The sequence below is a fragment of the Bombina bombina genome, chromosome 6 (assembly GCF_027579735.1).
Source record: "Bombina bombina isolate aBomBom1 chromosome 6, aBomBom1.pri, whole genome shotgun sequence".
In the NCBI taxonomy this organism is placed as follows: domain Eukaryota; kingdom Metazoa; phylum Chordata; class Amphibia; order Anura; family Bombinatoridae; genus Bombina; species Bombina bombina.
In genome coordinates, this window is record NC_069504.1 from 592,972,909 (window position 1) to 592,989,963 (window position 17,055).

Sequence of the window (17,055 nt, forward strand, 5' to 3'; positions counted from 1 at the left end):
AGATTAGACTTAAACTACCTCCCTCAGCCAGTTTATTACAGAAACTGAAGGGGGCAAATGTACATATGTCTTAGAGAGGTGAGAGTATGCCATATTTTATATTATATAGTTCCCTGGGTCCCTGTCAGATTTGCTAGTTAATTTAGATAGGCAAAAGCCATACATGTGATCAGACAAAAAAAAAAGGGGTGTGTGTGAAAAAAGTGATAGTGATCCCATCTATAACATGATTCTATAATTCAAAAAATTGGCAGTAATAACCGGTGCCAATAGTTGATTATATTGTACTCAGAATTAAAGCCTACTGGTACCAAACATTTAAGTTTAAATATCCAGTAGGTCTCTTGTCTACACAATGTGGACAGCCTATCACCCCCTCTTGGAGTTTTGGGGATGTGTTCAATGGCTTGCCATTTAAAACTTGTCACATCCTGATCATGTATATCCAAGAAGTGTCTTGACAGTGCGGAGCATGGCCTTTCATCTGATATGTAAGATAGGTGTTCCCTTACTCTGGTTCCCACCTCTCTTGTTGTTCTTCCTACATAGAATTTTGAACACCTGGAACACTCTATAAGGTAGATAATGTATGTACTCTTACAGTTTATGCATCCCTTGGTGTCAAAAACTTCACCTGTGTATCGAGACACAAAAGACCTACCAGTCTTAATATGGTCACATGAGGTACATGAACGTCTACCGCATCTGTAGGTTCCATCATGACGTAACCATGAACTGGATGGTTTAGCTTCTCTATGCAGACTAGGGGACAGTATATTACCTAAAGATGAAGCCCGTTTAGCCACAAACATACAGCCACCTTCTATCTTTTTTTCTCAATTTCTTATCCCCCATCAGTGCAGGGAGGTTCTTCTCAATGATCTTACATATCTCATTGTACTGGTTGGAGAAGGAAGTTATGAATTTTGGTTTAGTCTGTCTCTGAGATAGCTCAGACTTCTTGTTTTTGGTACATGTAAGAAGAGTTATCCTGTTCATTTTACTCACCTCTGTGTGCTCTATCCGCCATCTCTTTAGGATAGCCCCTCTCTTTGAGCCTTTTACTTAAGTCTCTACTTTCCTCAAGGAACAAACCCTGCTGGGTGCAATTGCGGCGTACCCTAATAAATTGACCTTTAGCTATGCCGCTAAAAACGTGCTTAGGGTGATTGCTTTTAGCATGCAACAAACTGTTGCCCGCAATTGGTTTCCTGAAAAGTAAAGAGACAACTCTGCTCTCTCGGGGCAGGCCCTTGAGGGAAATATCCAAAAAAGAGATGGTATTTCTGTACCACTCATAAGTAAATTGAATGCCAGCATCATTAACATTGAGGCCTTCTACAAATACTTTAGCCATCTCTGAATCTGTTGACCATATCATAAGCAGGTCATCAATATAACAAACATACTTAATGATATGTCCAGAGGGAAGGGTGCCGCTACCTCCATAGACGTGGGTCCTCTCCCACCAGCCCATAAAGAGGTTAGCGTAGGAGGGGGCAAATTTTGCCCCCATAGCGGTCCCACGTCTCTGGAGGTAGTAACAGCCATGAAACATGAAAAAAATTGTGCTCTAAAAGAAACTTAACAGAACGCACAATAAATTCTTTAATTTCTGCTGAAAGATCTGTAAAGAGATCCAAACAGCTCTCAGGCTATATGAGTGAGGGATAGAGGAGTACAGTGAAACAACATCTACTGTTAACCAACTGTACTCCTCTTTCCATATTACATCTTCCATCACACATATGACCTGAGTCGTATCCCTTATGTAGCTAGGAAATCTCGGGACCAGAGGCTGCAGGAAATGGTCCACCCATTTTGATAATGGTTCCATTAGGGACCCAATACCCGCAACAATGGGTTTACATTTAAAATTAGTAGTACTCTTATGCACCTTTGGGAGGTGGTGGAAGATGGGAACAATAAGAGTTTTTACCAGTAGGTGATTCTCTGTCACATAATCCATTAATCCATCTTCCACCGCCTCGTCAATTAGGTGATTCAATTCCCTGCAAAACCTAGATGTTGGGTCCCCAGGGAACAGAAAATAGGTTTCAGAATCATCTAACTGCCGACAAGCCTCAGCCACATAGCTGTCTTTATCCATGACAACGACATTGCCACTCTTATCCGACTGTTTAATGACTATATTATCATTATTTTGTAAATTAGTTAGTGCTGATTTTTCTTTCACAGTCAGATTATGTGGCCCAGCTGTCGTGTTCATGGATAATTTATTTAGATCTTCCACCACTCTCTGGTGGAAGACCTCAAGGGATTTGCCCCTAGCATGAATAGGATAGAAAGCAGATTTGGGCTTAGGTTTAGGGATTTTAGTGGAAGGGTACTCTGATGCATCCCTCCCCTCATGTTGTAAACTCTCAAAAGATATCATAGCACATGCATCTGCAAAATCCAGATTATTATGTGCATCAGTGTCACAGGATTTGTATTCCATATCACCTGAATCAAAATTAGGCCCTGAATCAAAAAAATATTTTTGGACAGTGAGATCACAAATTAATTTGTTCACATCAACTATGGTCTGGAAAAGATCAAAGCTTCTTGACGGTACAAATCCCAGGCCATAATTGAGTACTTTAAATTCAACCTCTGTTAATTGATACCTAGATATGTTAATTACCATATCTACTGGTATTTGCTTTGTTTTTTGTTTTTCACTCTCAACGGGTACCTTTGTTGTACTAGATTTCCTACCTGGGTAATTGATATATTCATGCCTTGTTTCCCCCCCACACCTCGAATTGATCCTGAACCCTGTGAAAAACCTGTATTTGAACCTATATTTGAACAAACAGGGGGAGGCTAAGGGATATGTCCCTGCCATGCCAGAGGGTAGTTATGGCTGAAATCCCATAGGAAGGTACTGTGCCATAAGGGTATTCCTATGTCCCTGTATCATTTAAATGCTTGAAATATCTTCTTTCTTCTTTCTGAGTGATATGTCACAGGGATAAAGGGTCTCACATTGGTCTGAGCTCCCATATATTAATCCTTAAGCAAATAGCTGAAACAACACTCCTGAGAGGCCAATAATAAAAACTGAGGAGAGATGAGCAATATATATATATATATATATATATATATATATATATATATATATATATATATATATATATATATATATATATATATATATAAGGGAACAAGGGAATACTCAGTCCCTCCTGTTACTTAGGTCCCAGCAGAGTGTGAGTGCAAAATACAAAATGTGCTGCACAAAGCATGGTGCAAATAATGCAAGTATTTTTACGGACCATACAAATAGTTCAGTCTCAAAAGTTTGACATTTAGTTGCGACACTACTTCACTCGGTGCCAAAATGTTGTGAAAATAAAGTAGAACAAAGTACCTTTGTGTCTCTATACGGGGGTCTGTGGCAGTGTTTGTTACCGTGTTTTCCGCAGATAGTAGCTTCAGTGCTAACCGTAGTTCCTGCCTCCAGATTCTTCTACGAATTACGTCAATGATACACGGAAGGTGAGTGGATAACGAGAACTTCTCGCGACTGTGCCGTATTACTCACTGTGTCCTCCGCTGGTTGTGGCCGTGTAACTGGCCCGATTTCCAAATGCTGGTTGCTCGCCAGGATGACATCAGTAAGACACAACAGGTGAGCAAAGAGCGAGGTCGTGAATCGTCTCGCAGCTGAAGAGTCTAAGGAAAACACTCTGCGGGAAACAGAGCTGGGTGCTTGTAGGTGAGTTCGAATCCTCAGGGTAGCTCGGCCATAGACAGAATGAGGGAAAACAACGAAGATACTCAGGAACTTATAACCAAAGTGGTTTATTCAAACGAACAGGTGAAACACTAAACAGTTTACAAGGTAGACAGGATCTGACGCGTTTTGCGCATGCTCACATGCGCTTCATCAGAGATCTACAAGTGTTCGCCAGGTGAGTGATTATATGCAACATAACAACCAATAGGAGTGCTAGTTAATGAGTGAAATTCAAGTAGTTACAAGGTGATTTAAGACAGAATCATTAAAGTGCTAAGGGTGATGTGAAAACATAAAAAAAAAAACATAAAAAACATTAATTTTTTAATATTACAACTAATGCGTATCGCCATGGGGGCTAAATTTGCCCCGGCATATGCCAATTTATATATGGGCTGGCTAGAATTCAACAGCATCTTTGCAGATGGATTCCCCTTCAGAGACAATGTGGTTGTGTATGGTTGCTTCATAGACGACTTGTTTGCCATTTGGAATTCGAGCAACCAACAGGATGCAAACTCTTTTGTAGACTTGTTAAATAATAATGATTTTAACTTAACATTTACTCATAGTGTTGAATTGAATTCCATCCCTTATCTTGATTTACAACTCTCTGTAGATGGCAACAACAATATTGTTTCCACGATTTATAGGAAGTCTCTAGCACGAAATACTATTCTTAGAGCAGATTCACGTCATGCCAGGCATATTACCAGAGGCATACCGAAAGGTCAATATACTAGAGCGTGTAGGAATTTCTCTGATTTGTATCAGTATCGTGCACAGGCTGACCTAAGCACCTTACGTCTACAAGAAAGGGGATATAATAAGAGTATTTTAATAAAAACAGCTAATGAAGTCAGTAAAATCAATAGACAAACTTTGCTTTCAAATAGCAGAAATGCTAAAACAAATAATAAATATAGAAGTATTAATGAAGGTGTACCCTCAAATGATATAGTATTCTCGACCCAATACAGCAGATAATTCGATGACATCTGCAAGATAGTACTAAAATATCTCCCTATCCTGCAGAGTGATAATAAACTTAATACCATATCCAAAAAACAAATAAAATGTGTAGCCAAAAAGGCCCCCACAGTGGGAGACAAGGTCAAGAAACATTTCTTTAATAAGCCACCCCAGATGACGAATTGGCTTTCAATAACTAAAGGCTTCTTTAAGTGTGGCCATATATGTAAAAGCTGCACTTACACAAAGAAAACAGACCACTTCAAATCTTCCATAACTGGTGGAGTCTTTCTCATTAGGCAGAGGATAGACTGCACCAGTGAATACGTAGTGTACCTCGTAACATGTCAGCAGTGCTACCTTCAATACGTGGGCCTCACCACATGCCCCCTAAAAGACCGTATCAGGGAACAACTGCTGTCATTAGATGAGGAAATTCCTAGAACGCCAGTGGCCAAACATTTCTGCTCCCATGGTAGATATATCAAGCATCTCTTTCATATTGTAGGCATTGACCATAGTAGGAGAGATATTAGAGGGGGGGATAGAATTGGTAAATTACTGAGGAAAGAAGCATACTGTATTTTTATCCTACAAACTAAATTTCCAAAGGGCATAAATATGAGACATGCCTTGGATTTGTTTATAGACTTAGGCCTAGATTTGGAGTTTTGCGTTAGAAGGGGTGCGTTAGCTACGCGTGCTTTTTTTTGACCGCACCTTTTAAATACCGCTGGTATTTAGAGTTCACAGAAGGGCTGCGTTAGGCTCCAAAAAAGGAGCGTAGAGCATAATTTACCGACACTGCAACTCTAAATACCAGTGGTGCTTACGGACGTGGCCAGCTTCAAAAACGTGCTCGTGCACGATTCCCCCATAGGAAACAATGGGACAGTTTGAGCTGAAAAAAAACCTAACCTGCAAAAAAGCAGCGTTCAGCTCCTAACGCGGCCCCATTGTTTCCTATTGGGAAACTCTTCCTATGTCTGCACCTAACACCCTAACATGAACCCCGAGTCTAAACACCCCTAACCTTACACTTATTAACCCCTAATGTGCCGTCCCCGCTATCGCTGACACCTGCATATTTTTTAACCCCTAATCTGCCGCTCCGTACACCGCCGCAACCTACATTATACCTATGTACCCCTAATCTGCTGCCCCTAACACCGCCGACCCCTATATGTCGCCGCCAGCTACCTACAATAATTAACCCCTAATCTGCCGACCGGACCTCACCGCTACTATAATAAAGTTATTAACCCCTAATCCGCCTCACTCCCGCCTCAATAACCCTATAAGAAATAGTATTAACCCCTAATCTGCCCTCCCTAACATCGCCGACACCTAACTTCAATTATTAACCCCTAATCTGCCGACCGGACCTCACCGCTACTCTAATAAATGTATTAACCCCTAAAGCTAAGTCTAACCCTAACACTAACACCCCCCTAAGTTAAATATAATTGTATTCTAACGAAATAAAATAATTCTTATTAAATAAATTATTCCTATTTAAAGCTAAATACTTACCTGTAAAATAAACCCTAATATAGCTACAAAATAACGAATAATTATATTGTAGCTATTTTAGGATTAATATTTATTTTACAGGCAACTTTGTATTTATTAATAGCTACCTAGTTAAAATAATTACAAAATTAACTGTAAAATAAATCCTAACCTAAGTTACAATTAAACCTAACACTACACTATCAATAAATTAATTAAATAAAATATCTACAATTATCTACAATTAAACCTAACACTACACTATCAATAAATTAATTAAATACAATACCTACAAATAATTACAATTAAATAAACTAACTAAAGTACAAAAAATAAAAAAGAACTAAGTTACAAAAAATAAAAATATATTTACAAACATTAGAAAAATATTACAACAATTTTAAACTAATTACACCTACTCTAAGCCCCCTAATAAAATAACAAAGCCCCCCAAAATAAAAAAAATGCCCTACCCTATTCTAAAATTAAAATAGAAAAGCTCTTTTACCTTACCAGCCCTTAAAAGGGCCTTTTGCGGGGCATGCCCCAAAGAATTCAGCTCTTTTGCCTGGAAAAAAAACATACAATACCCCCCCAACATTACAACCAGTGACGTGCTGTCATAGGAGGCAGGTGAGGAAGCGCCTCACCTGTCCTATGTGTGTATTACACCTTTTAAATTCAATTTTATTAATAAAATAAAAATCTTGAAGTTTTATGAAACAAAAAAAAAAATTGTACCCCAACTTACCCCCCTAGCCCCCCCACACGCTGACTCCACCATCAAGAACATATTATTAGAAATAGCTGAGCCGAGCGATTCATTGCGATCCATATTGCGCAATGAAGGAGAGGCTGTGAATGTGAGCCGTTCAGCTCCCCTCCATTGCGCTACATGGATGGCTTTGTAAGGGCAGAGACAGTGCCACCCAGTGGCGCTTAAGGCTCCATTGTGACCCATACCTCTCCCTATTGAGGCGGCTTCTAAGGAGCCTCGGGAGCCCTCAGCCAATCGGCGGTCCAGTGTGAGATTCGCGTGACTGAGTCTCTCAGTCTCTACGTCACACAGCAAGAGAGCGCGCTAGCGCTAGCCTTTTAGTCGACTTTTAGTCGACTCGTCACCAAAGTGCCGGTAGGAGCAGGCAGCTGCCAGCTAGATGAACCGGGAGCTGCCGATGGAGTGTGTCAGTCGGAGACGGACGGATCGTCAAGGTGTCAGCCTCAGGTCAGTGAAGTGAGAGGCTGAGAGCTGCAGCAGTGCAGCTGCCGTGCTTAGTGCTAGTGGTGAAGCAAGACTGAGATAGCTTTCTGTGAAGCAAGATGGGGGCCTCTTATTAAAAATAGATAAATTAAATATGAGGCTATATGGGCAACGTGGAACAAAATGAACACTTGAGTGAGAGTCTCACTGTTGTCTCTGAGACTGTGAGTGTCACTGTCAGAGTGTCAGTGATGTTAGATAACTATAACTTTAAACTTAGATGTGTGTGACTGACTACTACTACTAGTGTGCACTGTGTGCTGCCTTCCTCAACTAAGTGTCTGTGGTCGTGTACTGTGCTCTGCTGTGCTTAACTGCTCAATTCCACCATAACAACAATACTGTCTACCCCCCTCCCCTGTGTCTCTAACCCCTCCCCTGTGTCTCTCCCCCCCTCCCCTGTGTCTCCCCCCCCCTTCCCCTGTGTCTCTCCCCCCCTTCCCCTGTGTCTCTCCCCCCCTTCCCCTGTGTCTCTCCCCCCCTTCCCCTGTGTCTCTCCCCCCCTTCCCCTGTGTCTCTCCCCCCCTTCCCCTGTGTCTCTCCCCCCTCCTTCCCCTGTGTCTCTCCCCCCTCCTTCCCCTGTGTCTCTCCCCCCTCCTTCCCCTGTGTCTCTCTCTCCTCCCCTGTGTCTCTCTCTCTCTCTCCCCCTCTGTCTCTTTCTCTCCCCCTCTGTCTCTCTCTCTCCTCTCCCCTCTGTCTCTGTCTCTCCCCTCTGTCTCTCTGTCTCTCTCTCTCTCCCCTCTGTCTCTCTCTCTCTCTCTCCCCTCTGTCTCTATCTCTCTCTCCCCTCTGTCTCTCTCTCTCTCCCCTCTGTCTCTCTCTCTCTCCCCCCTCTGTCTTCTCTCTCTCTCTCCCCTCTGTCTGTCTCTCTCTCTCTCTCTCCCCTTTGTCTGTCTCTCTCTCCCTCCCCCTCTGTCTCTCCCTCTCTCCCTCCCCCTCTGTCTCTCCCTTTCTCCCTCCCCCTCTGTCTCTCCCTGTCTCTCCCACCCCCTCTGTCTCTCTCCTTACATGTCTCATTCTCCCCCATGGTCTCTTTCTCTGTCTCTCTCCCCTCTGTCTCTATTTGTGTCTCTCTCTCCCCTCTGTCTCTCTATCTCTCTCTCCCTGTCTCTCCCACCCCCTCTGTCCAATTTACATCTAATATCTAATTTCCTTCATTCTCTTGATATCCTTTGTTGAAAATCATATCTAAATATGCTCAGTAGCTGCTGATTGGTGGCTGCACAATAGATACCTCATGTGATTGGCTCACCCATGTACATTGCTATTTCTTCAACAAAGGATATCTAAAGAATGAAGGCATATCCTAGCCAGTGCCTCACCTGCCTCTGACCTCACTGCACGTCACTGAAATATATATATCTATACATCCAAAAGGAAAGCACTTGCCAGGATTTTTCTTCAAGCTTTGTATTCTTCACCTTGTGTAATGTTTCAGACACAATAATAACATGATTTTTTTTCTTTAGAAATTGTATATATGAGTTTCAACTTGTATTACACGCACAAGTAAGAGCAGTCACATTATTGCTTATTGCATCCCGTGCTAACTTTAGCATGCCACTTATTGGTCCTATTTACTCTGCTACTCTTATCTTATATGTAGGAATAGGAAGGTGTCAGGCCCCAAGAAACGTACCAGTGCACAGATGGGGCTTACAATTCTGACCCACTCCATTCAAAAGTTGTAAGCATCTCACCTGAATCTGCTACCACCCCATCTACTTTGGCTTCATCTACTGCTGATGGGTCTAGTCAGTCAGATACCCCTTTAATGCTACACAAGAATATTTGACTTTTTCTGAGCTGAATTTGCCATTACCAAGAGATGTGACTTATGCTATATATTTTGTTAAGGTTTGCTTGCACTGCCATATTGACAGCTGAACCTCAGATCTGGGTGCATAATTTTATATAAAGGAATAGTGATTTTAATATATTGTTAAAAAAGAGTAAGGTTTGTGGAGGAGATCAGTAACTGAAATCTTATTTGTTTCATAAATATTATTCTGCTATATATTTCACTCCTATTCTGAGTATCCCTGAATGTTTATAGAAATAACAATAACATAATTAAATAATAATAATGATAAAAATAAATGGGAAAACAATGCCAAATTATTAACAAAGAATGGTTACTGGTATTGCTTTCCAAAAAAAGCTGTATGTCTTGTTTTCTTCCAGAAATATAATAAAACGTGCTTACTAAAGGTGATTGATAGCACAATATTTGTGCAAGAATTGGCACATCCATAAGCACAACTTTTAGCCAAAGACATTACATATGTAGTCTGTGTTTTGTCTTTGTTTTCATGTTTCTAAGGGATTCACAATAAAGGGCTTTTGATCTTTTTAATTAAACAGAGGTGCCAGTCCATTTTTTCAACATATTACACACCCATTGTTTTCAAGCCCTTTCAGGCATTTAGTGGATTACAATTAACCTTAGCCCTAACCTTAGATTGATACACATTGATCACTGTTGTGTCACCATTATCTATAATTTATATATTTAGACCAGACTATAGTATTTTATGTATTAAAGTGTTCAATAAAAAATGATGTTGATCATTTTTACCTGATAAACGGCAGTCACCCATTTTCTAGAATGCTGAAACAAGTCTTCATCAGACCACTGTGGATTTTTTTTAAAAAACTCTTCAGCTAGATGATTGTGATATCGAAACCATACGATGCTCTCAGCTTGTAGGAATAGATTCTCACTCGCCCGAACATTGCCAAAACCTAAAACACAAACGAATTTATAAACCTGTTTAAAATATGTGCACAGTTAAAGGGACATATAGACTGTATAACTAAAAAAAATATTCTATCTAATTTACTTCTTTCTCTTAGCATCCTTTGTTTAAACTTAGTTCCTTTCAATAAGATCATACTAAGTTAACACCAGAAGTGTGCACATATCTTGAGCATTATCTGCATAGCATTTGTAACATCTTTAATTCTTCATTCATTCATTTATTAAAGAGCAAAAAGAAAACTTTTCTTTTTAAATGAAATTGTATTTTACATCAATGGAATAAATGTTTTTGTTATAAGACAACATATTTGATTACATTAAATATTGTGACTAGAAAAAACAAAATGTATGCTTACCTGATAAATGTATTTCTTTCTTGACAAGTGAGTCCACGGATCATCATAATTACTGTTGGGAATATCACTCCTGGCCAGCAGGAGGAGGCAAAGAGCACCACAGCAAAGCTGTTAAATATCACTCCCCTACCCACAACCCCCAGTCATTTGACCAAAGGGAAAAAAGAGAAAGGAAGTAACACAAGGTGCAGAGGTGCCTGAGGATTATATAAAAAGAACTGTCTGAAATTACAGGGCGGGCCGTGTACTCCCCGTGTCAAGAAATAAATAAATGTATCAGGTAAGCATAAATTTAGTTTTCTTTCTAATGACACGGTGAGTCCACGGATCATCATAATTACTTTCGGGAATCAATACCCAAGCTAGAGTACACAGATGATAAGGGAGGGACAAGACAGGTAACCTAAACAGAAGGCACTACTGCTTGAAGAACCTTTCTCCCAAAAGAAGCCTCAGTCAAGACAAAAGTATCAAATTTATAGAATTTGGAAAAAAGTATGCAAAGCAGACCAAGTAGCAGCCTTGCAAATCTGTTCCACAGAAGTCTCATTTTTGAAAGTCCATGAAGAAGAAACAGCCCTCGTGGAATGAACTATGATGTCCAGCAGTCTCGTAGGCCAAACGAATAATACTCTTCAGCCAAAAGGAAGAGAAATAGCCGTAGCCTTCTGACCCTTACGTTTCTCAAAGAAACAAACGAAGCAGACGACTGACGAAATTCCTTAGACACTAGAAGAATAGAATTTCAGCGCATGCACAACATCCAGGTTGTGCAACAAACGCTCCTTAGGAGAAGAAGGGTTAGGACACAAAGAAAGAACCACAAATTCCTGATAAATATTCCTGACCGAAAGAACCTTAGGCAGGAAACCAAAACTAGTACGCAAAACCACCTTATCAGAATGAAAGAAAAGATAAGGGGATCACACTGCAATGTTGAGAGTACCGAAACTCTCCAAGCAGAAAAAAAAACAACAAGAATATCTGAGGAAAACATAAGCTCAAACAGAGCTTGCTGAAAACCGTAAGAACCAGGTTAAGACTCCAAGGAGGAGTAACATGTTGAAACACAGGCCTGATTTTGACCAAGGCCTGACAAAAGGGTTGCACGTCTGGCACATCCGCCAGCCACTTATGCAACAAAATAGACAAGGTAGAAATCTGACCTTTCAGAGTACTTGCCAACAATCCATATTCCAGGCCCTCCTGGAGAGAAGACAAAATCCTAGGAATCCGGACTCTACCATTGGGAATCACACCAATACAGATATTTATGCCATAGATTATGGTAAATCCTACTTGTCACCGTCTTACGAGCCTGGACCAAAGTCTTAATGATGGACACTGAAAACCCATGCTTAGAAAAAATAAGTGAACAATCTCCAAGCAGACAGCTTCAGAGAAATGAGACTTGGATGAAGGAAGAGACCCTGAAAAAGAAGGTCCTTCCTCAGAGAAGGTGGAAGAGAAGACAATTCCACTAAGTCTACAAATCAGATCCTGCGAGGCCACGCCGGGGCTATCCTCTCCTGCTTGATCCGAGCAATGACCCGTGGAAGGAGAGCGAACGGGAAAAACAGGAATGCTAGACTGAAATGCCAAAGGACTACCAGATCATCTATCAGGATGGCCTGAAGATCCCTTGATCTCGAACCATACCACGGAAGCTTGACACTCTGTCGAGATGCCATGAAAACCAGCTCCAGCCACCCCTATTTGAGAGTCAAGCTGGAAAACACTTCCGGAAGGAGTTCCCACTCCCTGGAAAGAAAAATCTGACGGCTTAGAAAATCCGCTTCAAAATGGTCCCCTCCTGAGATGTTGATCGCAGAAGACAGCAGATGTGGGTCTCTGCCCACTGAATAATTTGGGCCACCACTGCCATGACCAATGAACTCTGAGTTCCTTCCTGGTGGAGAAGTACACCACCGAAGCTATGTTGTCCAACTGGAACCTGATAAACTGGTTACAGCTAACTGAGGCCAGGCCAGTAGAGCATTGAAGATCGCTCTAAGCTCTAGGATGCTTATGAGGAGATCTTACTCCTCTAAAGTCCATAGACCCTGAGCCCCCAGCAAGCCCCAGACTGCTCCCCCAGCAGGCTGGCATCCGTGGTTACAATCACCCATAAAAGTCTGCGGAAGCAATCTCCCTGGGAAAGGTGATCCAGAGACAACCATCTTATAACGCCTGAGCCAGATCTATTCGAAGACAGATTCGAAGGTTCCCACTCCACAGACTTAGCATGAAAAGCTGCAGAGCCCCAAGATGGAACTGAGCAAACGGAAAGATTTCCATGGAAGCTACCATCAAACCAATGACCTCCATAAACAGAGCCACTGATGGCCGCAGAGAGGACTGAAGAGCAAGACAAGAGACAAAAATCCTTGACTTTCTGTCAAAATAACTTTATTAATAAGGAATCTATGATGGTCCCCAAGAACACTACCCTCGTAGCTGGAATAAGAGAACTGATTCTCAAATTCACCTTCCATCCGTGGAAGCAAAGAAAAAAGACAAGATCTCCATAAGAGAAGATTCTGGGAGCTGTGGTCAGGCCAAATGGAAGGGCCACAAACCGAAAAAGCTTGACTACAAAACTTGTGACAATCCTTGTGGATGGGAACATGAAGGAACGTATCCTTCAGGTCTATAGTCGACATGAACTGACTATATAGGTCCAAGGGAAGAATGGAACAAATAGATTCCATCTTAAAGAACGATACCCTGAAAAACTTGTCTAGACATTTCAGATCTAAAAATGTCCTGAAGGTCCCCTCTAATTTGGGAACCACTAATCCCAGACCCTGTTGAGAACTGGAACAAATACTCCCAGGACGGCAGATCCTGGACACAATGTAAGAACACCTCTCCTCTTATCTGGCTACAGATAATCTTGAGAGTAGAAATCTGCCTCTATGAGGGAAAATCTAGAACTCTAGATTGTACCCCCAGGGTACAATGTCCACCGCCCCGGGATCTGGAACATCCTGAACCCAGGCACGAGCGAATTGAGAAAGTCTGCCCCCTACAGGAGCCACTCCCAGAACGGGAGCAGGCCCTTCAAGCTGACTTTGAATCATTTGCGGGCTTCGTAGGTCGCTCCCCTATGTTCCAAAACCGACTGGGCTTCCAGGAAAGCCTGGACTTTTCCTGCTTGGAAGAGAGGGGGAAGGTTTACCTCTAAAGTTTTGTAAGAAATGAAAATTACTTTGAATCCCCTATCTTATTATTTCTCCTATCATGAGGGAGGAACTGCCCTTTTCCTCCGGAAATATCTGCAATAATTTCAGCCAAGCCCGAACCAAACAAGACTTTACCCTTGTAGGAATCGCCAAAAGCTTGGACTTAAATTAAACATCCGCAGAGGCTTGACTACAGCAAACATCCACAGAGGCTTGACTACAGCAAACTATCGGAGTCTTCCAAGGAAGCCAAAACCTCTTTAACAAAACACAAGGCATTAGGCACAAACCTGAAGGATACCACTTCAGCATCAGAAGAAGGAATTATACTGTTCAAATCTGAAGATTCATCCTCAGAGAACAACCAGTGTATTTTCCTCATCAGACCTATGAGAAAAAGCCACCCAAATAGCAGCAGGCGGAACAGAAACCTTACCAACTGACTCTCTAAGGCTCCACTCCCGATTTTCCTACAATAGAGGAAAACCAAATCATGCCACAGATAACACACACAGAGAACTGGGCCAAATAAATTGCTGCAAATAACTCCCAGGAGACTGAGAGGAACCACAGGACACTCCACGTGATGCCATGAAGGCTTGGGATGCTTAAGGAGAAAACTGCAGCATTGCCTAAACAGCAACTCCTGAGAGACATGGAGCTCAGGATAAAATGTAATAGTTCTCATAAAAATAGGAGAAATCAAAACATGTGAATCCATAAGAGAAGAATCACTCCCTCTGTGGACAAATTCACAAACAAGCACACCGAACATAACCTGTGCTGCCACTGTAACTGATATAAATAGCATAATAAAAAATATACTGTCACTTTAAGGAGGACCTGAGAAACCTATAGTAACATTTAGCTTCAAACATACATGGCACTGAATACTCCCTTTATTAAAACAAAGTAACACGACGTTTCACGGTTACAAACCGTTTCCTCAGGTGCATCTGAGGAAACGGTTTGTAACCGTGAAACGTTGTGTTACTTTGTTTTAATAAAGTCTTTTATTCTATTAGACTTGCCACGGACTTGTATACTTTATATTTTAGAACTATTCCCTACGAATACCCTTACTGTGTGATTGTCTTACATACTTTGGGCACACATAGAGCTTTGGGGTTGATAAGGATCCAACACTGGTTGATTCAGTGGAAATTGAGTAAGAAACACGGAGAAGTCGTGAAGTGACGAGGAGCAGTTTGCTGGGCGACTGTAAGAGCTCAGAAGGCGTTTGTAGCACTTTTCAAGTGCCTTATATTCTGTAAGTACGGGCTATTGGAGTAAGGGTATACCTGACACCATTGACCCTGCACTATTGTGGCACCTTCTTTTTAACTCTTTCTTTGATTATTTAAATATATTAACCCCTAATCTGCCGCTCCCCGACATTGCCGCCACTATAATAAAGTTATTAACCCCTAAACCTCCGGCCTCCCACATCGTTGCCACTAAATAAACATATTAACCCCTAAACGGCTGCCCCCCTACATCACAAAACACTAAATTAAACTATTAACCCCTAAACCTAACACCCCCCTAACTTTAAATTAAAATTACAATATATATGTATTTAAATAAATAAAAACTTAACTGTGAAATAAAAATAAACCTAACATTAAACTATAAATTAACCTAACATTACGATTCTAATAAAATTAAAAAAATACCAATTAAAAAATCTAAATTACAAATTTAAAAAAACCTAACACTACGAAAAAAAATAAAAAATCTAAAATTAAAAAAAATAATAAACACTAAAATATGAAAAATAAAAAACACTAAGTTTGCAAAAAATAATAAACAAATTATCAAAAATAAAAACAATTACACCTAATAGCCCTATAAAAATAAAAAAGCCCCCCAAAATAAAAACACCATCTAGCCTACAATAAACTACCAATAGCCCTTAAAAGGGCCTTTTGCAAGGCATTGCCCTAAGTTAAACATCTCTTTTACCTGTAAAAAAAAATACATAGTCCCCCAACAGTAAAACTCACCACCCAACCAACCCCCCAAAATAAAAAACCTAACTCTAAATGAAAAAAAAAAACCTAACACTAACCCCAGAATATCTACTCATGGTTCCTGAAGTCTGGACATCCATCTCTATCCAGGTGGCGAGAAGTCTTCATCCAGGCGGCGATATCTTCATCTATCCCGGGGACATCTTCTATTTTCATCCCGACGGTGCAGAGCGGAGCCATCCTGGAAGCCGATCCCATCCTGCGCGGAGCGTCCTCTTCATACAGTCACCGTCGTACACTAAAGTTGAATGCAAGGTAGCCGTTTCAAAATGGCGTACCTTGCATTCCTATTGGCTGATTTCATTCTTCAAATTTAAATTAGCCAATAGGATGAGAGCTTCATTAAATCCTATTGGCTACTGAAATTTTTTTTTAATTTTTTTGAGTGGGTTTTATTTTTAGATTAGGACTCTGGGCTTTTGTAAAAGAGCTGAATGTCCTTTTAAGGTTAATAGGTTTATTTAGTAGCGGTGATGTGGGGGCCAGAGGTTTAGGGGTTGATAGGTTTTTTAGTAGCGGCAATGTGGGAGGCCGGAGGTTTAGGGGTTAATAGGTTTATTTAGTGGTGGTGATGTGAGAGGCAGGAGGTTTAGGGGTTAATAGCTTTATTATAGTTTTGGGGATGTCAGGGAGCAGCGGATAAGGTGTTAATAGCTTTACTATAGTGTAGGCGATGTCGGGGAGCAGCAGAATAGGGGTTAATAGCTTTATTAAAAGGTCAGCAATGTCGGGGAGCGGCGGTTTATGGGGTTATTAGCTTTATTATAGTGTCAGCGATGTTGGGGAATGGCGGAATAGGGGTTATTAACTTTATTTAGGTGTCGGCGATGTCGGGGGCGGCGGATTTGGGGTGTGATTGCCTGATAACCTTTGTTCCATAATTAGTGTTTTTTACCTGTAGTATAGCTAGTGGTCAATGGTCAAACCCTAACCGCCTTAATATGGGGATTATAGCAGTTATTAAAGGGACATTCCAGTCAAAATATAAATGCACGTAGATTTATTACATCTTTGTATAGAAACATATTTGCAATATACATGTATTGGCACTGCTTCTAGTAAGAGTTATCACTGTTTTAGAGTTAACATTTTTCTCTGCACGTGCATGTGAAGCATAGCTAGATATTGTCACTGCACCCACATTTTAAATAATGCAGCTGTTCAGATAATCAGTGGGAATTATTAGAGTTTGGATGATTAATAGTAAAAACCTATCATAGTGATAATTAA

The 17,055-nt window shown here is 40.9% G+C and overlaps 1 protein-coding gene across 1 annotated transcript in view; it reads right to left on the reverse strand.

Moving 5' to 3' along the window:
* Nucleotides 1-17,055, reverse strand: part of LOC128663307 (dual oxidase 1-like) — a 485,563-nt gene that overhangs the window by 309,883 nt on the left and 158,625 nt on the right. Inside the window, exon 7 of the mRNA XM_053717572.1 lies at nucleotides 10,069-10,235. Coding sequence (XP_053573547.1) covers nucleotides 10,069-10,235 — 167 coding nt within the window. The remainder of the gene's footprint in view (nucleotides 1-10,068; nucleotides 10,236-17,055) is intronic.